This window comes from Ursus maritimus, unplaced genomic scaffold (genome assembly GCF_017311325.1).
Source record: "Ursus maritimus isolate PB19 unplaced genomic scaffold, ASM1731132v1 scaffold_9, whole genome shotgun sequence".
Taxonomy (NCBI): domain Eukaryota; kingdom Metazoa; phylum Chordata; class Mammalia; order Carnivora; family Ursidae; genus Ursus; species Ursus maritimus.
Window position 1 is genome coordinate 7915936 of NW_024427107.1, and position 23543 is coordinate 7939478.

Here is a 23543-nt window from a genome sequence, read left to right on the forward strand (position 1 = left end):
GGAGGGAGCGCGCGCGAGGGGAGGAGAGGAATGTGCAGGTCCGAGGAGCGCCGCGGCGGCCGCTGCTGCTCCTGCTGCTGGCTGCGGCGGCGGCTCGGGCGGCAGCCGCGGGGCCGGGACGGCGAGGAGCGCGGGCGGCTGGCAGGGGCGCGCGCGGGGCGCCGCGAGCAGCTTGGCTCCGCGCAGGCAGCCAGGCGGCGCTCCTGCCGGCCCCAGGCGCGCCGCTAGCCCGGCCCAGCGCCCAGCCCGGCGGGCGGCGGCGGGCGAGCCGGCGCAGGAGCAGGAGGAGGGGGAGCCGCGCCGCCAGGGAGGGAAGCCGGGGCGAGGCGAGGAGGTGGCGGGAGGAGGAGACAGCGGGGAAAGGTGTCAGATAAAGGAGGGCTCTCCTCCGGTTTGGAGGCATCATGGCCGCTAAGTCAGACGGGAGGCTGAAAATGAAGAAGAGCAGCGACGTGGCGTTCACCCCGCTGCAGAACTCGGACCACTCGGGCTCGGTGCAGGGATTGGCTCCGGGCTTGCCGTCGGGGTCGGGAGCCGAGGACGAGGAGGCGGCCGGAGGCGGCTGCTGCCCGGACGGCGGCGGCTGCTCGCGCTGCTGCTGCTGCTGCGCCGGGAGCGGCAGCTCGGGCGGCGGCTCCGGGGGCTTGGGCGGCCCGGGCGGCGGCGTTGGCGGCCCCGGCGGCAGCGGGGCGGGCTCGGCGGCGCTGTGCCTGCGCCTGGGCAGGGAGCAGCGGCGCTACTCGCTGTGGGACTGCCTCTGGATCCTGGCCGCCGTGGCCGTGTACTTCGCGGACGTGGGCACGGACATCTGGCTCGCCGTGGACTACTACTTGCGCGGCCAGCGCTGGTGGTTCGGGCTCACGCTCTTCTTCGTGGTGCTCGGCTCGCTCTCGGTGCAAGTGTTCAGCTTCCGCTGGTTTGTGCACGATTTCAGCACCGAGGACAGCGCCACGACCGCTGCTGCCTCCAGCTGCCCTCAGCCTGGAGCCGATTGCAAGACGGTGGCCAGCAGTGGGTCTGCAGCCGCGGAAGGCGAGGCTCGTCCTTCCACGCCGCAAAGGCAAGCATCCAACGCCAGTAAGAGCAACATCGCCGCCACCAACAGCGGCAGCAACAGTAGCGGGGCCACCCGGGCCAGCGGCAAACACAGGTCTGCGTCCTGCTCCTTCTGCATCTGGCTCCTGCAGTCACTCATCCACATCTTGCAGCTCGGGCAAATCTGGAGGTACCGTATCAGGGGTGGGGAAGAGGGAGATCTGCTGCTGCTACTACATCCTCACTGCTTTGCTTTTGCACGGAAATCGTTTAGGGTTTCTCTGGTAGTAACCCTAGGCACACTCTTTCAGTTTTTTTTTTTTTTTCCTTAAACTGGGTTTTGCATTTTTAAGATTTGTGATCACAGCCTAGGGTGGGAGGGAAGTGAGAAACAAGCGACAGGCAGCAAAGTGGTTTTGATCAACCTATCCCTTCTGTGTTCCCACTCTGCTTCACTAGCTTCTCTGTGTTTATACGCTACCCCCTCCCCATTTTTAGTGATATTGTTTCGGTTGAATAGGAGAGAATTCCGTCAGATCTTCTAAAAATCCTTTTTTATTATGTTGAATTCTAGGTTTATATTGCAATTTGGATGGCTTCTTTTGTTCCCAGTTGCTAATTCTAGTTATATGGGAATTCTTAACTGCTGTGAAGTACCCACTTTTTAATTCTCAATGTTGGAGAAGTACTGCGCTCCAAGTGAAAAGCTTAGTAGGGAGTTGGCTTGTCTTTTTCTTGGAGAATACCTATACCTATATCTCTATCTATAACCTATATATCTATCTCCAAATATGAGTAAGTAAACTTTATGGGGCCCAGACTTACTTTTATGAGGCACTTTCTGATTATCTTGCAGTATCCCCATATTCTGATTTCTCACAAAACTAAGAACCCTTGGAAAGGGGTAATGCGTCTTGTAAACTTCAATCATACTTGGCATCTTCATTGGTTGCTCTGCTACTTGTCATCTGATCTTTTTACACAGATATCACTTCCACTTAGAAACTGGAATACAAGGCTAAACTCTCTGGGCAAAGGGAGCTGTCATTTGAGCAGTCACCACCTAGATTTAGGAATATAATGAAACAGTTTGCTCAGAAATATGTTCCTTCAACTTTTATATGTTTTTGATAGCTTTTTGAAGCAATATCTTACACCTACAAAAATTATTTGTGTTGAAGCACTTAGATGTTAATATTCCAGAGCTTTTTCTGTTTCCAATGTCTTAATAAGTAAGTAGTCTAAGTAAAATGAGAAAACTTCCTAATAAGTGCGCCAATGTGGGGCTACATGCTGCTAGGTTGGTGTCCATTTCAATTTCATTTGTAGTGACCTTTGTGATAAAGACGTTAGAAATCATTAACTCTGCTGAGGTATCCCATGTGGAAACGACTCAGAGGATTTGTGGAATGGGACTAAATACTTCTTTTATTAGTGGTGAACAGTTGTGCTTTCGTTGATAAGAGCAAATGTGGTTATTTTGCAACCTTTCCTGGGACCACTGCTTTGTAAAGCAGGGTAAACATTGCCATAGGTGGTGACTTTTCAAATTGTGAAACTTTTTTCCCAAACAGATACTTTCTGGAAAAGGGGTATATGATATGCAGTCAGACAAATTGATGTTGGAAACCTCCATGTTTTGGACTCAAAGGGCTTTGAAATGTCAATTAAATGGAATAGCTGTTATGTTCCATGGATGACTATTATGAAGACTTACAGCTTGATGCCCTTATTCAAGTTTGATGAAGAACTCAAATATTTGTGTTAATTACTGACATTGTTTAGTGGCTAGGTTCAAATGATTAGTAGTTTTAATCTGATAATGTGGAAAATGAAGCTGAACATTCCATTTGTTAACTTTTGCAAACTTTATGCAAGATTTGGAAATCACTTATTTTCAATCACCTTTAAAATGTCTACCTTCATGTAAATAATGCAAACACTTCTCAATATATTAACTGAAGAACTATTCATTGCTTCCTACAGATTGATATTTTGTGAAAAATATCATATCCAGTTCTGTGAACTGAAAAAAATAATTTTAATTATCGTTGTGTTTACTAAACCTTCTAAACCGAACATTTTCCCAGTGGAAAAATGACATTTAGTTATCTGAGGACATAAAATGCAGAAAGTGAGAAGTAATTCAGAAAAGGAAGGGCCTAAACAAATGTCAGGGAGACCACAGCCACTGGTCAACTGGCCATATGGAAAAGCTGATCAAGGAGGAGGAGGAATGGAAGGGTAAGGTTGCATGCAGAAGGAAAAGCACACGCTGTCCGACAAACGCATTAACCAACCCAACCCTTGGAGAAACTGTGGTCACACATGACTCCTCTTTGTTAGGTATCTCTACAATGTTTTCCTTAGAGGTTTTGAAGTTTTTCCTGCTAATACATGGTTGTCTGGAAGGAAGTATTGTTGAAAATATTTTCAGATACTTATCTATATTTTCATAATAATGTGCTTCATATGTAAATCTGAATTATCTAACTGTTCTTGGATTCTAGTTAAGATATTTGGACGCTAGTGGTGTAACTTGGTGGAAGTATGATCTAAGACTTAGCCTCACTTTCTCTTTATGAAGTATGTTTAAACAAATGAACAAACAAACTTTAGCCTAATGTAGGACATGGGAAAGGGATCAGAAAGTTCGTGGAATTCAGTTACATTCTAAATTGTTTCAGCTTCTCCAAGTGTGGGGATATTGGAATGGAACTTTGTGTAGCAGATGCATCTTTGAGATAATAAATTGGTGAAATGCAGTTCATCTCAGATTATTGTATCAGACCATTATCTTAGACCATTAGGATGCCTTAAATTAGGAATATCCCTCTGCTTCTTCTAGCTTTTCTTTTCCATGCGTTATACACAAATGCTACAGAAACACCAAGGTACTGAATGGTTCAAAGCTCAGAGGTCATTATTCATGTTTTAACATGCTACTTTCTAAGATCAATAAAATAGATTTTAGCTAGGTTGGTAACTTTTCCTTGTATTTCCATGAAATTCTAGTTATTTTAGGTAAGGGCAAGATTCTAAAAGCTTTCTGTAGATACAATCCTTTGAAATAACATCAAAGTGTTTGCTTGTTCAGAAATAGCTATTTGAAACATTTTGGGCAAGACTTAGATGTATTTATACATTTATTACAAATGCAACTGTTGAAAGCAATGATACATATTCATTTTAATTAAAGTTTACTAATGGAAAATTAATGGCAGCTTTTAAAGTCACAGGAGTTGATTCTGAGAAAGAGCCATTTGAAATAATGAAGTGAACTTTTGCTACCATGTGAAAAGAGCAATTATGACTTTAAAGGAAATGTGACTGCAAATGAATAAGTACTTTTTTTTCTTGTTCATTTCATATGATTCCAGAAGTTACTAAGAGGGCAGTTCAGCCAGTGGGAATCACAAATGCCTCATCAGAACAATTTTTAGTCTTCACACTGATGATCAATTATATCTAGATACCTTCTTCAGAATTTATGACTCACTCTTAAAATTCTACCTTCATTTTTCCTGTGTATGTATGGTATATACATATTTGGTTGTCTTCTAAATGCAAGTAGGCATATTGCAAACAATAAGTCAGTGAGTTAGTGGATGGTAGAATGGGGAGTATTTTTACTATTTTAATATTTTGGTTTTTGTTTCTGAATATCTATCATGAGAATCATGTGGGAAAGACCTGGTGAAAGAACATCTCTGCTTTTCTGATGCTTGATAGTCCACAAGGTCTAACATGTGTTCCTTATTCAAGTAAATTGGAAAATGGCAGGTTAAATAGAGTTAAATGGATCTCTCTACAGGACTTCTCAGAGCCTTTAATAAGCTAGTGTGCTGTTATCAATAACTTTTTAAGGGTATTCTTATTAAATACTCTTGTGATGATGTGGCACACAGGGCACTTTGAGAAATGTTAAGTCATTCTTAAACCTGGCCTAATAATAATAATAATAGCAATTTTATATAGCATTTAAAAAATTATAACTATGTTTATACTCTTTATCTCATCTAAATTTTACAGTAACCCAAGAGAAAATCATTAGTATCTATCTATATATAAGAAAACTGGCTCAGAGAGATTCATTAACTGGTGCAAAAATCCATGCTGTTTATGTGATACAGCTAAGAGTCAAAGCCAGGCCCACCTTACCCTAAAGTCTGTGCTCTTTCTGGATCAATTAGCTTATCTCCAACTGCCAACTTGGATAATAATGACAACAATGTATAAAAATGACACTTTACCTTTACCAGGCATGACACTCTTTAGACAGGATAGAAGATCTGCTCAGTAACACACCCATAGTCAACTGGCAGAATAGGGACTAGGCCTCAACTTGTCTGACTGTTAAGGCAGGTGCTCCTCTTACTATACACCATGTGGACATGCTGAGCTTGTTGCATTAAATTGCAGCCAAGTAACATGGTCTTGCGGTGGCATTAATGATTAAATGGTGGAATGTATGTGAACGTGTGGAAAGTGCTTTGCAAATGATAAAGAGGTTCTAGAGATCAAGAATGGGTAGGGAAATAGCATCTAGGTTACACCTTTGACTACTGAAAAAGTACTTTATTGATTTGGAGTTAGTTCTGAATTCTGACATAGGTCAGGCGGAATCAATGGTCACTTTCCTGTATATTTGTGTTCCCTCTACTGCATTTTAATTAGTTTATTCATTCAACATATAGTGAGTCCCTACTCTATGCAAGGCACTGTGTTAGTTACTAGCTACCCCAAGATAGATAAAATACACATCATCTTTCAGGGATTCTACTGTCTGGTGAGGAAGACTAAAAGTAAACAGATAATTTCAATACAATAAAATAAGCTCAATGATAGAAATAAAAAACCCAGACCATCTTAGTGATTCAGGTGAGACCCTGGAGCAGGGGGTGTTTGAGTGAAGGTTTGAATGGTGAAAAAAATCTGCTGTCTGAATAAAGTGCGGCATTGGTCACAGAGCCTTGTATATGACTTTGTGTAAAGGAACAGGAGTGGGCGGGGCAAGAAGGAACAAGGTGAGTTAAGTGCGTGCTTTGAACAGAGAGGGAGTAAGAGATAGTAGCTAGAGATAAGGAGGGAGAATTTGTTGAGTCTACAATGAATGGGACCTAGATTTTATTCTGAAGGCACGGAGGAATGTTTGAAGGATTATAAGGGCCAGGGAGGAGAGGTGAGGTTGTTAACAAAGTGTTAAAACATTGTTTTATCCAAAGGTATGGCAAGTTGAGTTTCAGAGAACATGTCATCAATTCCTCTCTGGTTCAGTAAAGTCTTTTCCATTTATTAAAATTCATTGATTTTAAAGAGGTAGAGTTTGGATGTAATTGGGGTGTATAAATAGACCCAACAAGGTGAAGGAGTGATTTTTCAGAAAAACAGATAGGTTGAAATTTTTCATTGATTTACACTAAAGTAAAAAAATTTATTTTCTGCTACGTTTTGGAGAGTTCTTCCTTAGGATACTGTGGTCTTTAGCTTATTGAAATTTAGGTTTCCTCGTCCTTAGAAACTTGTTCTTTCTATTTTTGTTAACACTTTTCAATTTTCAGAGGACTTCCATGTCTTTCTTATTTGATCCTCTGAGGATTTTTGAGCTAACACTTCCATTTTGCAAGTGTGGAAATTGAGAAAGAGAATGTTAAGTGTTTTTCTCTTTAGGTCATATAGTTCTGCACCAATTCTAGGCTAGAATTCAGTATTGATGTGGGAGAAAAAAAACAACATGAGAAATGGTTGATGAGATTGGGGATCATTAGGTAGAAGAGAAGACTGAGAAGTTCAATGTTGTCTGGTGAGTACTGAAGGGTTGTAACGAGGAGGAGGCATTGGGCTTTTGTGTAGGACTTCTGGGACAAGATGCAAGGGGGTTACAGGAGAGATTTTGAATCAATGTAAGGAAGCATTTTTTTAACTAATCACAAGGTATCCAAAGATCAACAATGATTCCTTAGAAGCAGTGAGTTACCTGCTGTTGGACGGTCTAAGCATAGTTTCGAAAACTGTAGGCAGAGTTGCAGCAGAAAAAACTTTTAAGTATCATGCAGAAGGTTGAACTAAAAGATCATCTTCCAGCCTTGAGATTTTATGACAGTTTCCATCATTACATGCTACTCCAAACATAGTGGACTAACCTTTGCTTTTTCACGGATGAAAGAAATAGGAGGTTGCTTGAAACACTGCAGTTATGTTACTTTGAAATCCATTCATTGGTTTATGGACCTGGTGTCTTTGCTGGAGCATCACAAATCTATGTAACATCCTTGAGTGCTGGGCTTGGTATTTAAATCTCTGAGTTACCTAGTGGATATAAATCCACACAAAACCAGACAGTCCTCTGTGCATTTACTGGGGATTCTATATGAGTTGGAATAATTTATGCATAAATCTATGTGGTCAATATACCTATTTCAGTATCTTTGCAATAACTAGTGCAAAAGTTGTATTTTTCCATTCACTTGAACTATATCCTGTTTGCTTCACAAGGGTGAAAAAAAATGTTATACTTGCTACATTCTGATGGAATTGCAGACTTCCTTCATAGAGCAGTTAAAAGTAGTATCTATACAAATAGATGCTATCATTTTTGAACAGCATGCACAAATCCTTGGGTCAGTAGCTTTGAAGGTCTTTGTTCAGTCATGTACAGAAAGCTCCTTAATGTGTGAATATCCAAGTACACAACTTGCTATTAAACGTGTTCTGTATTTTACAGTTCAAATGAAATTGTCTACCTATGATATTAAATAGCACCAATCACTGAGTAACAGATAAACAGAATGATTCCCCTTTGTATGGGCTCACTGGCTAATCCAGTGCCTTGCTTTAGAATTTGAATGGTGTACTAACTAGGCCTATGGAAGCAAGACTTAGGGATTAGAACTGGATTTAATTGGATTTATATTCTTATGCATTATCAAATAGAAGGTGCAGTGTGCTGCTAGTCATGAGAAAGTGCTTATCATGTGTAACTTTATGAAATAGTTGTAATGTGTTGGTGAATGTCAGGGAAAGACAAATTCTCTTGAATGACATTGCCTAATTCTGACCACCACCAAGTAACTTCCTTCTAGCTATATGCTGTTGTCACTGGTAATGGATGGCATGGCCAGTCGGGAAGGAAGACCACAGGAAAGCCCTTGTGAAGTTATTCTAGTAGTTGTGGAAATTATGTGAATAAATATACATGCTCAGTGAATATTTACTGACCTGTGGATAAAGCCCAGGCATTATCCTCTCTTCTTTATGAGAAAGGGGCTGAACTTGTTGCTTGTTTGTTTGCTTCTTGAGTTTCCAAGGGTACAGTGAATCCAAAAGGATTTTGTTATCTAGAAAGGATACCACCCATTGCCCCAGCTCTCTCTCTCTCTCTCTCTTTTTTTTTAGATCACTAGAATTAGGGAAGTGGGGCCAAATTTCACAAAGTACTAGTTCTCCTCTGAGAAAGATGCATCCAGAAGCCCAGCTGACATTCCTGTTCTTGCTGATAGAAACGTCAGAATGGGAAATCTTTGGGATAGATCTTTTTCACTGAATTCTTACCTACACTTGACTGCCTGAGAATATATTTATGTATGGGACAATTTCTGTATCTCTGGTGCTTCTATTTGTCAATGCAAAAAAAGTTCGTAGCTTCTGCTATTACTACTACCACTCCCATCAATACCATAATTCTTATCACCATAAAACAGTAATTTCATGTCTTGTATACACATAGAGCTGATATAGATTACTGATTGCAAAAGAAACTAAAGAAGGATTAAAATGGAAATAAGTCAGTCTGGATATTTTCTAGAAACAATGATCTGAATGATAGCATTAGATCTTTTCCAACCCTAAGATGATGGGTCAAAATTAGAACCATCACTGATGGTTCTTTACAAAGGCAGCTGTCCTTTTGGGAAGTGGACTATGTGAGGAGTTAGGAGAGATGAATTGATTGCTTGGTGGCCCAGACCCCAGGCAGGTCACCTAAGTGCTGTTACCTGTGTCACCATGATGATACAGTGCAGCTCCTGGCTTCCAACGAAGTTGAAATATTCTTTTGGTTTCCTCCTTCTGAGTCTTAATTTTCTATCTGTATGGTATGATTGGTCAAAAAATAACATTCAAGTTTCTTTCCAGGTCCAAAATGCTGGTTTTGCTCCTCTTATATATTCTTGCTATTTGCCCAGTCCCCAGGGTGCGTGCACCGCAGAGTCTGTACGTGTTCTTCTAAGGCCATCGTTATAGCGTTTCTCTGGTTACGTAAGTCAAAGGGCATCTATAAGGGACTTTCCAGAGTTGGTAACATTAGTGTCTAACCTCTAGGAACTAGTATGATTTCATACATGAAGAGAGAATCTTAAGCTTATTTGTATAATGTAACTTGTTTTGAATTGTAACTTTTTTCTGAATTTTAGTTATAATCACATAACACCATGTCCGCAAAAACCCATATCTAAGCATTTGAAGCTGATGTGGAAAGTGTTCCCATATCACTAATTCTAAGATATCTACCGTGTAGACCTGGGAAGCTAAAATTACCATTTCCATTTCACATAGTGAGGTATGCACAGCTGGAGTGCTATGATTAGCAAAAGAACAATGCTTCATGGGCTTAAAAAGAGCTATCCATTATGTCAATGAGAAGACTGTTGTCAGAGCTAGGTTTGCTTTAAAATTAAAAGCCTGTCCTGGATTACACTGTCACTGATTTAGTATACTAGAAATTGAATTTAAGCTCTATACAGAGACTGTCTCCAGGCCTGTACTCACTAAGGAATAGGGATATGTTACTGTGTGCTAGAACAAGAGAACAATGCATTAACCTTTCCTGGAGAGGAATTGCCTGGATCTCTAGGATGTTAGACATCTGTCATGAAGCTGAACAATTTTCAACCCCATGATGACATTTCAGATATTTAATTTAAAAAAAAATTTATGCATCTATTTTAAAGTGATCTGAAGTATGTCAAACTATTTTTTCATCTTCATGATTCATAAGTAGGCTGTTTGAATCAGTTCTACTTCTTTTGTTTAATTTATGCACATGCCCTGTTTTCCTGTCAGGGGAATCCTTTTATATAAACAGAGCAGTGGGCAGTGTGTGAGGTGGGTGAGGATTAGTCAAACAGAAAATCATGCATATATAGAAAAAGTAGGATCTACAGTGAATACGAGTCTAAAAAGACTTGGGATGACTTTGACTTGGCTTCCCATCAAGTATGTTGTATTTAAGAAGGACGAAGTCACCTTTCTGAACCACCAATCTGAGACATTTCATCCATGTAAAGAGCAGTTGGACTTCTTTCTGAAGCTCAGGTAATAGTCATGAATAAAGATATGGGAATTCTTTACTTTTCAGGTCTTTTTTTCAGTAGCAGAGAGTCAATAATCAAAACAAAGATAGCCCTTAGAGCAGGAACCATAGCAAAATGGTCCTCCGTTACTTGCATCTTTGGTTTATGGCCTAGTCGCTGTATCAGTGTAACAGTAACAATGAAGAAATGATCCTTCAGCAAAGCAGGGGAAAGGATTTGTAAAGATTTCTTTATTTTGGTAGATTTACAGCTCATTAATTAATTTCCTGCTTTACAAAAGTACAATTGTTAATAATTATTTTTTTAAATGTAGGTCAATTCCAGAAGACTCTCCAAAGAGATTTGCAGTACTTGGATCTGTTATTTTAAAATAAATTAGGAAGTATGTCCCATAGGGTTTCATAGTTCCAGGGGATGTGCTATTAAGAGTAGTAGTCACAGATGTCCTATAGGAATTTTGTTGATTTGGTAATGGTTGGGTTTGAAACATTGAGTTCTACACAGGAACAGGTAATGTGACACTATTCTAAGGAGGGCATAAATATTATCTGTGTTCATACTTTTGAAAAGTAGTCATTAGTTATGGTTATTTAAGGGCAAAATATCTACCTACTTTAAGATAAGGTTGGAATCATGGGACACCTGGGTGGCTCACTTGTTTGAGCATCCTACTGTTGGTTTCAGCTCAGGTCATGATCTCAGGTTCGTGAGATCGTACCCTGCATCTGGCTCTGCACTGGGTGTGGAGCCTGCTTGAGATTTTCTCTCTCTGCCTCTGCACCCCCACCCTAAATAAATACGTAAATAAATAAAGGTTGTACTCAAATGAGTGATGGAGGAAACCTGAAGTTTCTGTCGAGGAAGCATGACCAAATATCCTGGAAACCATCACTGAGTTCCATTCTCTGATCTGCTCATAGGAGATGAGGGTATTGTACATAAGGCATGCACTTTCAGCTTGAGGGAGAAAAATTTGGCCATGAGAGAAGGCCATGAAAGAAATGAACAAAAACAGAGAATTTTGTTCCAAAATTGGAGGGTGAAATTTCAATCCTTGGTAGTGTGAATGGGAAAGTTGTACTGACACCCATTATAAAACTCATCACAGCAAAGCTGAAAGCGAGGCTTCGCTAGCCAGACCAAGATTCCATTAGATGAGCTGGTTCTAGGAATAAAAGGACAAAACTTCAGTTGTGAAAATGCTCAGGTTTAGGTCAACTTGATATTAAGGGCTCCAGTGGGGTCTGTAGTGTGGAAGTGTTTGACTTGAGAGTCCTGTGTTAATACACAGGTCAGAAGTGGGGAAGAAGCCAGTGGCCATCACAAATGGTAACATAATAGAAACCTGGGAATCCAAGGGAGGGCCAGGAACAAACTTGCTAATAGTAAAGGTAAGTGAGACTCTGAAATCAAGGGCATCATGAAAGCAAACTGTAACAGTGTGCTTCACGATATAAAACTGAAGGGAAATTTGTTTCATTTATGTTCTCATTATATAATTTCTGCCTGATCAGATATTGAGAGTAAGGCCTGAGCCTGGAGGTCTACTTCTGATCCCAGATTGGGGAGGGCGAAGAGCTGAGATCGTAGGTACGTTCTCACTCAATCACTGTTGATATGTGCAGATTCATTAACAGTCCACCGACTAAATCATGACTTGGTCACTGTAATCAGTTGTTGAGAATAAAATGACAAAAATAAGTGACCAGTGATAACCTTTTAATCATGGATTCTACAAACAGCTACTTCAAATCATTGTAAGGAACATGTATGAAAAAGAATATGCTCTCAAAAGGTTTGTTGTCTAGGAGAGGAGTCCTGTCACATTCATACCTCCAAATCTGTCTGTGATGTTGTGCTAAGAGCAGAGCTGTTGGCTTGCAACTCAAGGTGTAGGATCTATCTGCAGCTGGCAGCATCCACATCTCTCAGAGGTGTCTCAGGAATGCAGAATCTCAGGCTCCTGTGGACTTACTGAACCGTGACCTATGATTGAACAAGATCCCCTGGGGATTTGTATGCACATTGAATTTTGAGAAGCAGAGGGAGAGCAATCCCTTTCAACTGAAATGGTCAGGGAAGGTTACTCAGCTGAATATTAATGGAAACTATGGCTGATCCAGATGTTTTCACTGGCTTTCTCACCAGAGTCAGCTCACCTGCTATGAAAGCAAGGGCTGGTGTTTAAAAGTGGTAACAGTGGGTTCTCCTTATAGGCAATGCTATAAGCAAAGATATGAAATCTTCCATTGACAAAGAAAGTGAAAAGTTTTAATAAAATCTTTATTAAAAATCCATTACTTTACAGGTTTGCTGTTCACAGCTGATCTCTAGGAAATTAATTCAGCACATTGATCACCCACCTCTCACAGTTTTATGTTTTTTTTTTTTTTAAGATTTATTTATTTGAGAGAGAGTGTGCTCACGCATGGGGGAAAGACAGAAGGAGAGACTCTTCCAGCAGATTCCCTGCTGAGCACAGAGCTCATCAGGGGACTGGATCTCACAACCCATGAGATCATGACCTGAGCCAAAACCAAGAGTTTCATGCTTAACTGGCTGAGCCACCCAGGAGCCCCTCACAGTTTTATATTACTCAGGCCTATGGCATTCAGTCCTTGGGATGGAGTGGACAGGGTGTCGTGAGAGAGGGAAACAGACAGACACCAGGAAAACACTGGATTTAGAGTAAGCAGACAGAGGAGAAAGAAAGAGGAGAGGGAGGTAGGGCGGCAGTTCCGACCAAGACATAATGATTGCTGACTTTGCTCATAGACATGGAGCTGGGCTGCTGGTGTATTCCTTCCTATTCATAAGTTTCGGAAGAAACAACAACCCTCAGGGTGAGCAAAGGACATCACCCTCCACTAGGTGTTGGGACAATGGAGAGGGAAGTCAAGTTCTGGGCATCTCTCACCACCAGTTTTTATTCTGATAGATCAAGCAGCCTCTGTAGCTACAAAGGGAAAGAGGACCTAAGGGAGGAATAGAAGAAAATGGAACTAGGCTTCCAAGACTGAAAGACTAGACCCCAGCCAGGAATTAGCAGGGTATTTTTACAAAATGTTATGGAAAGATTTCCGATGACCAACCTGTTCCATGCAGTTCAGCTCCTCCCAGTGACCCCAAGACCCACAGAGCAGGCTATGTCATAGGAAGATTTCCTGCTTTATTGTCATCCTAAGTGAGAAATAGAACAGTCAACATTGTGACAAAATATGTCAGTGTCCGCATTGTAGAATAAGAAGATAATGAGAATGTTGTCTTATCAAATGTATATTCACGTATAGGTATTACCAGTTTCTTTAGTTCATTCAACAAAATGGAAAAAGGATGACCTTCCCAGAAGTGCTCCTTTTCAAAGTAATAGTTTTCTAATTTCCCTTTTGTACAACAGCCGGTGTTGCTATGCTGTCACTTATGTTGCTAGGGCTCCTTCCCCCATCTATGTGCTAGAATGTGATTGTTTCCATCAGTGTTCTTAAGTGTTTCCATGGAGAGTTACTAAGTTAATTTTTCTAGGTCTGCGCTACCAGTAGGTGTGGTCACCCTGCCAGGCTCTAGACCCGCATGGCTTTTCAATATGGTAGCTGTGAGCTACACATGGCTATTGAACATTTGAAATGTGGCTATTCCCCATTGATGTGTGTTGTAAGTGTCAAATACCCTGGGGATTTTGAGGACTTTGTGTGGAAAAAAAAAAGGGGGATGGTAAACATCTCACTAATAATATCCATATTTATTATATGTTGAACCAATAACATTTTGGATATATTGGGTTAAATAAATTATATTGTTGAAATTAATTTCACCTGTTGCTTTTTATACTTTATAAATGTGACCACCAGAAAGTTAAAATTATGTACGTGGCTTACATTATATTTCTGTTGGGCAGAACTGCTCTAGGTAATGTTCAGAACTCAGTTCTCTAGAAGTAAGAAGAAGAAAATCCTAAGTGAAATATCTTAAAATACTAAGAAAAGAATTTACTAGAAGTTACCAGAGAAAGAGCAGTGGGTTGTTTCACTGCGGAAGCAGGTTGACTTAATGGATTTTACAAATAAGATTACCTGCTGGTAAAAACTGACTCTTTGGGAGAGAAAACCCCTAATGTGAATAAAGCCCATTGTCTTCCCTGCTTTCTGCTTTGCTTAAGGCCTAGTGACATGCTGTGCTTATTTGGTGGTTTAATAAATAATATTTGATCATGACAATAAGGACCAAATCTTTGTTAAGTGCTGTTGCAGCTTGCCAAGCACATTGGCTCATATTAAGCCATCCAATCTTTTCTTCAGCCTCTCAAGGTAGGTATTATTACTGTTCTCATTTGAAGATGAATTCACTGGGGTTCAGAGGAGGTAGGAGACTGGCCCAAGTGCACACAGCTGCTGACTAGCAGGCATCTGCACTTACAGTCATGACTTCAGCTTCCACATCTTGTGCTTGTCCCGCCATATCTTGCTACTCTTTGATTAACAAGAGAATCGCTGGGAGGAGTATTTCCTCCCTCTCAGACTGGCAACAGTGCTGAAACCTGCAGCAGGTTCAGTTTTACTGTGTCATCCATGGAAATTATTTAAGACAGGTTTTGAGGTTTTGTTCTGACTACCGAGACAGAGAAAGACCTACCCGAGGAGCGAGGTCAGATTTGATTCTTGACTTCTCAACTATAAAATGGTGGGTGGGAGTCACATTAGATAATTTCTGAAGTCCTTTTCCACTCTGTAATTCTGTGAAACCTGGTACCTATACGGAGCTTATCAACTCTTTTTTACACACCTTATTGAATACTCACGTGGGAACTAATATTCATGCTTTATTGACCTGGGCGAGGTTTCGGATAAACCACTCCTGAGATTGCTATTTCACACCAAACTTCAAAAACAGAGACTATGGATCAATATTAGCCATAATGTGTCACTTTCATTTGATAACCTACTAGAAAAATACATGTTCTCTCCATTGGGAAATGCATAACACTAAAGAATACTAAGTAGGCTCCAGCCCCATGTGAATAGTATGTAATTAACCTGTATTTATATCCTCATTTTGCACGCAGTCATGCTTCGCATATACCAGCATTCTCCTCCACATATGTTCATGAATTATGAATTCAGCTACAAGCATGCAAGGCAGAACCCCTCTGTCAGTCACATCTCTTTCTCTGAGACCAGCGAGATTTACGTCTATGTGACACGACTTCAAATTCAACTCCTAAGCCCTATTATCTCAGAGGACCAACTCTATAAAAGTCTAGCATATGCAAGTGCTAGAAAATTCATTCTCTAATGCACACAATTCAGAATCTTCAGAATCAGACAGAACTAGTTTTTATAAATGCAATTCCAAATGTTTATTTCTAAAAACCAAAACCAATCCCCCTCTGCCTATTCAATAGATGCAACCCCCCTCCCCCCAAGTAGATATGATTTGCTTTGGAAGGGCTTGCCAACTGCAGTCTGGTCCTTTTTACGGTCCTTTTTTTTTGGCGGGGGGGTAGCTTTTGGGGGGGAGTGTGTGTGGCATTCAGTGAAAACTATGCAGTATTGTTTGTCCTTTGGTTCAATGGTATCTTTGCAAAATGTAGTTTTTCCAGAGAGGCTGACGATTTCCAGATATTTTTTTTTGATGTTCATGACATTAAATGGATTCTGATTTACTGGATTTTTTATCCCAAGTAATATGTTCTAGGAAACATATATGTCTATACCATAGTTATTTTTCTCATGATTTTTTCTATGATCATACTGATCATGTAATTATGTGGGTTAGGACATGCTGGAAAGAGCAGAAATAATTTAATAAAACCCAGATGGTCTGGAGTAAAAATGCTTTCATTTGTTTAATAAATATTTGTCAAACATTCACTGAGTGCAGGCTCTGTACCCACCAAGATTCGTGAAAGACACTCCCTGACTTAAAGGAGTTTGCTGTCCTGCAATAGGGTCTTTCATTTATAATTGTTTATACCTCAAAGGGTGATATGTCATCAACAATGGCAGGAATAAAATTGTTTGGGGAATGAAGATGGAGGACCTCTTTCCAGAAGCTTTCACATGGGAGTGACATTTGTGTAAGACCTAAAAGAGTTCTGAAAAGAAGGGACAAAGATATTTCATGATGTGTTCTGTAAAGGGCTGAAATGGGGGGTGTGAAGGAAAGACTGTCAACAGATGAGCTTCGAGTTTTGGGCCCAACTAACCAGGGCCTCCTTGTTTTCCTGAGGAATCTGGACTTGATTCTGTTGGAGAGTGGAAGCTCAGGGAATACAGTCAGGGGTGTATTTCCAAATGGTTACCTCTTATAAAACAGTGAAAATATTGGAAATACGGGAGAAGGAAGTCTCCTGTACTCTTCAGGGTCAGGGAAAAGATATGAATGAGGGTAGACTTGAAACATATCCGGAACTTGAAAATACTCTATAATGAGGGAATGCAATGAAAGCACTTAAGTGGGCTTGGACAGTTCTCACTGAAAATTCTGATAGTACTGGTAAGAACTCTATTTAATGAGCTATTGGAAAAGGCATAAACATAAACAGAGTTGGGAGCCTGTTAAATAAAGATGCTCTGTAAATGCAGACTGGGCAATTAAAAAAGATTTACCAGAGAAAAGCTAAATACAGTATAGTAGATAATTAATGGGCCTTTGACAACTCAGTAATAAGTACTCTGAACTTTTAAAATAGCGCATTAACATCTGTGCATGTTGGAAGGAGGGTTTGCATTTACAATCAACACCAGTTAGCTGGGAAATTTCCCCACAGAAGTTAATTAGGGATTCCCAGTAAAGGAGCCTGCTGGTTAACCTCCTGAGCCAAAGGTGACCCACTGCTGTTCATTCATGGCTTTCTTATTGAGCCTAGAAGGAGTTTGGTTATAAATTCCCCTCTCCTTTTCCTCCACTCCCTTGGCTCTAGACACTATTTTAGCTTTTAGTAGGATTTACCTTTCTTAGTTTAGGAAATGAACTTCTGTTCTCTTTGTTGGTAGGGGAACTCCAACCTGGAAAAGGCCTCTGTAGGTGAGAGAGCATCACCTGAATGGACTGGGCCATTCATTCTTCATTAGGATACGGTGAATACTCCACCTTTGATACTTAGTTCAGTGAACATTCCTTGGAGGAAGGTACTTTTGAGACCCAACCAACTTCTTTTCTTTTGGTATGTCTTAACACATTTAAGAAATTTTTTAATTTTAATTTTTCAGTTAAACGACTTTTTTTTCCCAAGCAGTTTTGGGTTTACAGAAAAATTGAATAGAAAGTACAGAGTTCTTGGGTACTTCCCCTCACCTCCATTTTTCCTAACACTGACATCATATATTAATATGGTATGTTTGATACAATTTGTGGCCCAATACTAACACCTTATCATTAGCTGAAGTCTAACATTAGAGTTTACCTTTTGTCTAGTAAATTCTATAGGTTTTGACAAAGGTATAATGGCATCTATCCACCCTTACGGTATGATAAAGAATAGTTTCACTGTCCTAAAAATCCCCTGTGCTCCACCTATTCATCCCTGCCTACCCTCGGTCCCCGGCAACCAGTGATCTTTTTACTCTATCCTTGGTTTTGCCTTTTCCAGAATGTCCTGTATTTGGAATCGTGCAGTACGTTGCCTTTTCAGATTGGCTTCTTTCACTCACAATATGCATTTAGGGTTCCTCCCTATGTTTCTGTGACTTGATGGCTTATTTCTTTCCAGCACTGAGAAATACTGAAGTGTGTGGATTATTTACTCACCTACTATTTATTCACCACAATTATTTATTCACCTGCTAAAGGGCATCTTGGTTGCCTCCAAGATTTGACAATTATGAATAAAGCCGCTATAAACATTTGTGTGCAGGTTTTGTGTAGATGTGTTTTCACCTCATTTGGGTAAATACCAAGGAGCACAATTGCTGGGTGTCATGAGAAGAGTATGTTTAGTTTTATAAGAAACTACCAGACCATTTTCTAAGTGGTTGTATCATTTTACATTCCCACGCTTAACAACTTTTGAGTACCTACTATGTGCCAAATGCCTCTCATTTGAGGGTACAAAGTGAGTGTGCCAGGACACAAAATGTTATTCTAGAAAGAGTTAAGATATCATGCACTTGTCCAGGTTATAGACAGACTAAAATTTTGGAGTGGTTTACTGATTAGGATCTCTGCTTTATAGTATGCACCACATAATAAATCTTAAATGAGAAGTGGGTAATATAATAAAAATTTAAATTATAGTAAAGCAGTACAATTAATCCAAAGATGTACTTAAGTAGTTTTATAAAATTATTCTGACTGGACATTGAGATATTGGGTTCTGGTACCAACTCTCTAGTTTCATAGGGATGAAAGAAAAATTGTTGGAACAACACTAGTGGTTTTTTTTTTAACGTACTCTTAAAATTCGTGATTTTCATGAATTTAAAAACTTGCTCAGTAATTATTTCTCGAAAACTGTAACTGTGAGGTAAATGCTTTCTGTTTTTCAGAAAAAAAAAATGCACAGCACAGGCACGTGCACACACACACACACACACACACACACACACACACCCTTCTGAAATACTTTGGAGTTCTGCCAAAGACGTGAACAATTACCCCGAAGTAGCAGCAGCTGATTTGCCTCCAATGGACTTGAATGGAAATTGTACACAAATGAATGATGAAAAATTGGTCTCTCTACCTTTTCAAAGGGCTTGTCAGGATCTTTATTTGAAAAGTGATAGTACTGGCTAAGATTGAGTGGAATTATTTTTGTAATTTTTTTTATATTTTTGTTTACTTTTTTTATTTTTGTAATTCTTTAAAGCAGATAATGAATTGAAATTTTTGTTCTCCTCTGTTCAACTAAAGCAGCAAATAAGATCAACATGTTAATGCTTTTTAGCCTAAATTATATAATCAGATAATTTTCTTTTTTCCTCTGTACTATGTAAAAACAACCTGGTTATCAGTGTCAAATGTCTTTGCATTATGCATAAATATTCATTTCAATATGGGCTCTAAAATTTGTCTCCATGACTCCACCTTTTTGGGTTTTAAAATTGTATACAAATTTTGCGAAACTGAAAATTTTACATGGTATGTAAAGACAATTCTAGCAAGACTATCTGGCTGAAAAGGACACTAAACCTTCGCTAAATTCATCAGACAGCATCAGTCATTCTATCTGTTGAGACCTCTTAGCTTTGAAAAGAATTGAGATGTTTGCTTCTCTGTCTCGAGTATAAATGTTAAGTCGGTTGGATAGAATGGGGTAATTTTTGAGTGGGCAGTGTGTAGGCATTTATTTATTATTTATTTATTTATTGTAATTAACAGAGAAATGCTGAAGAATCACTTTTTCCTGTGCTTGAAAGGAAGAACAAAGTTTTAATCTGATATACCTGAAAGCCCTGAAATCTACTGAATTAGGAATAAGGAGAGAATACAAAAACAATAGAAAAGAAATGGGGTTCACATGAATTCTGGTCTAAATGCTGTGACTTGCAGCAAAGTGCTGTCTTTGTCCTCTGTAAAAGAAATAATTAAACCTGCAGTCCCTTGAGGCTTTTCCTGTGGTCACATGGGGGCCTCCTAGGGAAGTGAGACCAAGACGAACTGGAAGGATGGTAGAGGACTGGAGAGGCGGGTTGTGGATCAGGTGTGTGCAAAAACGCCTCATGAATTCACTTGGGCCCGATATTTATATACTGGCTTGTGCTTCAGTGATCTCTCTGGGTGTTGGTTTGCAACCCTCTGGAGCTTCCCAGGTGAAATTAAGAATTGGTCCCTGGAACATGAGGAGCAGGGAGAGATGGGAAAAAAGAGGCCACACACACCAGATAGGTGGGTGGCAGTTTTAAAGAGCAGGGGGAACTTGAATATGCGAGGCTTGTCTTGGGCTGCTGCAAGATAAGTGGGTCCTTGCACCGGTTGCCAAATCTTAACCGGCCTTAACCGGTTCAGTTGAGTACACTGTGAAGGTGTTCTCAAAACCACATCGTTATTTCAAAACTTTGTCCTTGGAGCAGCTTCTGCAAGCCAGAAAGGTAGGTGGGATCCACATTCCAGGACAAGGGGCAAGGGTAAGGGGTCTCACCGGGGTCCAGCTCACAGGTGAATGGGCAGCCATGTCTTTTCCATGAACTTCCCCAACGCTTGCTTATTTTGGAATATAGTTATTCCAAGATTGATGCTTGGTTTTATCAACCTCACACTAGTTAAGTTTCATTGGTAAGTTCTGGCCCTTTCTGGAATGTGCACTTTGTGAGAGCAAAAATTGATTTGTTCTCTGCAGTGTCCCCAGCATATAGTATGATGTCTGGCACATTGTCATTTACGTATATTTGTTGATTTAATGAATAAAATGAAAATCAGCAAATTTTTAAAGGATTTTATTTTTATTCCAATGAAAGACAGGTATACTCCTTATTTCTATATGTTCTATTTTACCTGTGAGTTTAATCCATGGATTAAAAAAGTATATGATGCCTGGTGCCCTCCCTAGCAAATTTTGCAATTGACATCAGGCCAGTGGATGGAAGGATGGGTTTTCTACAGAGTCAGGACTGACTTTGACCCCTGAATGTATGCATCAGGACCCGAAAGGCTCCAGGCTATAAAGACACTGCATGGTTAAGTTTGTCTGTGGGTTCCCTTTGAGAACATCTGAGGAATGGCTACCCATTGAGAAAACTGTGTGTCTCCCATCCCAGACCCAGGATGAGCCTGGCCCTTAAAAAAGTAGAAGTTTGGGTCCTTTCCAGAAAACAGCCTCAGAAACTTGTCTTTGCTTATAGGTTCCTGCAGTGTATGTCCCACAGGGGAGACCCCCTGGGGCTACCTAGTGACAGCCATGGTTTAGGACTCCAGGTGGTCCCATTCTTAATTTGTCTTGTGGAGTAGTAGTGAGCAAGAGATACAATTTGCACCATTTCCTTAGGCCCTAGCCTACATTTTACACTAAACAATTCTGATTGAACAAATCAAATGGCAAGAGTAATGATAGTATCACATCATTTTTACCTACTTGCCTGTCACTGTAAAGTCCGTTTATTTATAGCAATCCCTCAGAGTCTACTTTTTTTTTTTTTTACCACTTTCTGGAAAACCAGATGAAGTCTCGTGTTTTATTTGTACCCCATCTTCTCTCCCCCTCTCCCTCCCTAGTGCTATCATCCTAACTTGGAGATGGCTCCCAAATGCTTCCCCTGACTTACTCCTGCCCAGCTTGCCAGGCTGCGTCTACTACCCCACACTGACCACAAGGCTTTCACTAAATGTGATCACTTCTCCGGAGCTCCTTGGTTAGGTATTTGCTGTCAATTCCTGTCCCATCACTGTCCCGCCTCCTTAGCATTTCTTGTGCAGTGAGAACAAACTGTATCTGCCTTCCTTCTCCGCAGCCTCTTGTTCCTACAGAGCACACTGCATCCCTCCCCAAGGCAAAGCAAAGGTGTGCCGAGTGGTCCTCCTCCGGACTTGCTTTCAGTTTGGTTCTGAACCCCAAGGCAGCTACCTGACTTAAATCCCACTGCTGTTAATGACTTCGTCAGTGTATTAGTGGCCACCATATGGTGTCTCCTTGTTTTAGTTTGATTTAGCTTTTATCTTTTCCAAAGCATTCTCACACACTTTTAAAACTAAATATATTTTTGTAAAGATTTTATTCATTTATTTGAGAGAGAGAATGAGTGAGACAGAGAGCATGGGGGTGCAGAGGGAGAGGGAGAAGTAGACCCCTTGCTGAGCAGGGAGCCCGACAGAGGGAGCTTGCAGGGGCAGAAGGCTCGATCCCTGGACCCTGAGATCATGACCTGAGCCCAAAGCAGATGCTTAACCAACTGAGCCACCCAGGTACCCCCTAAGCTAAGTGTATTTTTATGGCAATTTCTTCTATCACATCAGAGTAAGTGTTGAAACTCTTTAGAAGAGTTTTCAGCATCTGGATATCATGGAGATTCAACTGTGGTTTTACTGTTTTCTTCTCAGAGACATAGACACTATCCAACTTCTTTTCATTATTCTAATTTTTAATTGGAAAGCTACATTGAAGTTTCTAAATATAATACAAGATCACCATCATTTTCTTCAATAACAATTAATCTGTCTGTGCTTGAAATATTATAGTCAAGAATTCATTAGAAGTACTTAATAAGGTCCTACTGAATGTTAGGCAGCCATTCATGGCAACACCTAGTCTTTCTGCTAATCCCTAATTCACTCATCAATTTTTAAGTCTTAGCATGAGCCATTTTTTTTGGCATGAAGCCATTTTCCTGGAAAATGGTGTTGATGGGAGAAATAAGTACACTTGATGTGATCCAATTTAAAAATCCAATTTAACAGTGTTTTTCAGATGGCTACAGATTGTGGAAACTATAAGAATGACTATTTGCCTACCAATATTAACTTGCTGGTTTTCATTTCCTTACAAGTATATCGGTATACCCGATAATATGGTAAAATATCCTTACACACACACACACACACAAACACAGAGGCCAAACCTGTCAAAATACACATGACACACTGGATAAATATCTTTGCAACACATATTACATATTATTGACAGAGGGCTATTTTTCCTAACATAAAAATTCTCATCAATCAATAAGAAGAAATGGGCCACTAACCACTTAAAACTGGACAAAGAACACATGTAGATGGTTCACAGAAAAGAAATGTTTTTAGCACATAAAACAATGAACAACCTCACAATTACAGAAATTCATCTTTATTTGCAAGCTCTGTTTGCATTTGCATAATATATAAAATCTGCCCTGTGTCTCCTGAAAGCAAGTGCAGGGCCCTGTATTATGGCACAGGTTGCACATCCATGAAGTGGAACCTGAGGTTGAGAGTCTTTTTATCCCTTTGTTTGGGTAGCAGATATCATAGATTGGGTCACCAAGCACCATTCCAGCTCCCTTCTTACTGTGTCTTATGGGACAGAAACTGGAAAGCTTAAAAAAATTAAAAAGAAGGAAGGAAAGAAGGAGGGAGGGAGACAAATTTTCATCTTTCACGCAGCTAGAAAACCCAGGCTCTGGCAAAAAGTTGCCTTCGTGGTAATTTGGAATGATGAAGTGAGCAACTTAGGGTGCAGGCTGTGTGCTGGGAAGTGTTCTGTTCTTCTGGGGAAACTGTGATAGAGATCAGCATGTCCTGCTCCTGCAGTCCTCAATGCTGAGCAGCGGGTGGTAGCCACAAGGAGCTGCA

The 23543-nt window shown here is 40.3% G+C and overlaps 1 protein-coding gene across 1 annotated transcript in view; it reads left to right on the forward strand.

Annotated features, from left to right (window-relative positions):
* Nucleotides 1-397: 397 nt before the first annotated feature.
* XKR4 (XK related 4) overlaps nucleotides 398-23543 on the forward strand; it is a 415020-nt gene continuing 391874 nt past the window's right edge. The window contains exon 1 of the mRNA XM_008706757.2: nucleotides 398-1225. Within this exon, the coding sequence (XP_008704979.2) occupies nucleotides 405-1225 (821 nt within the window). The 5' untranslated portion in view covers nucleotides 398-404. The remainder of the gene's footprint in view (nucleotides 1226-23543) is intronic.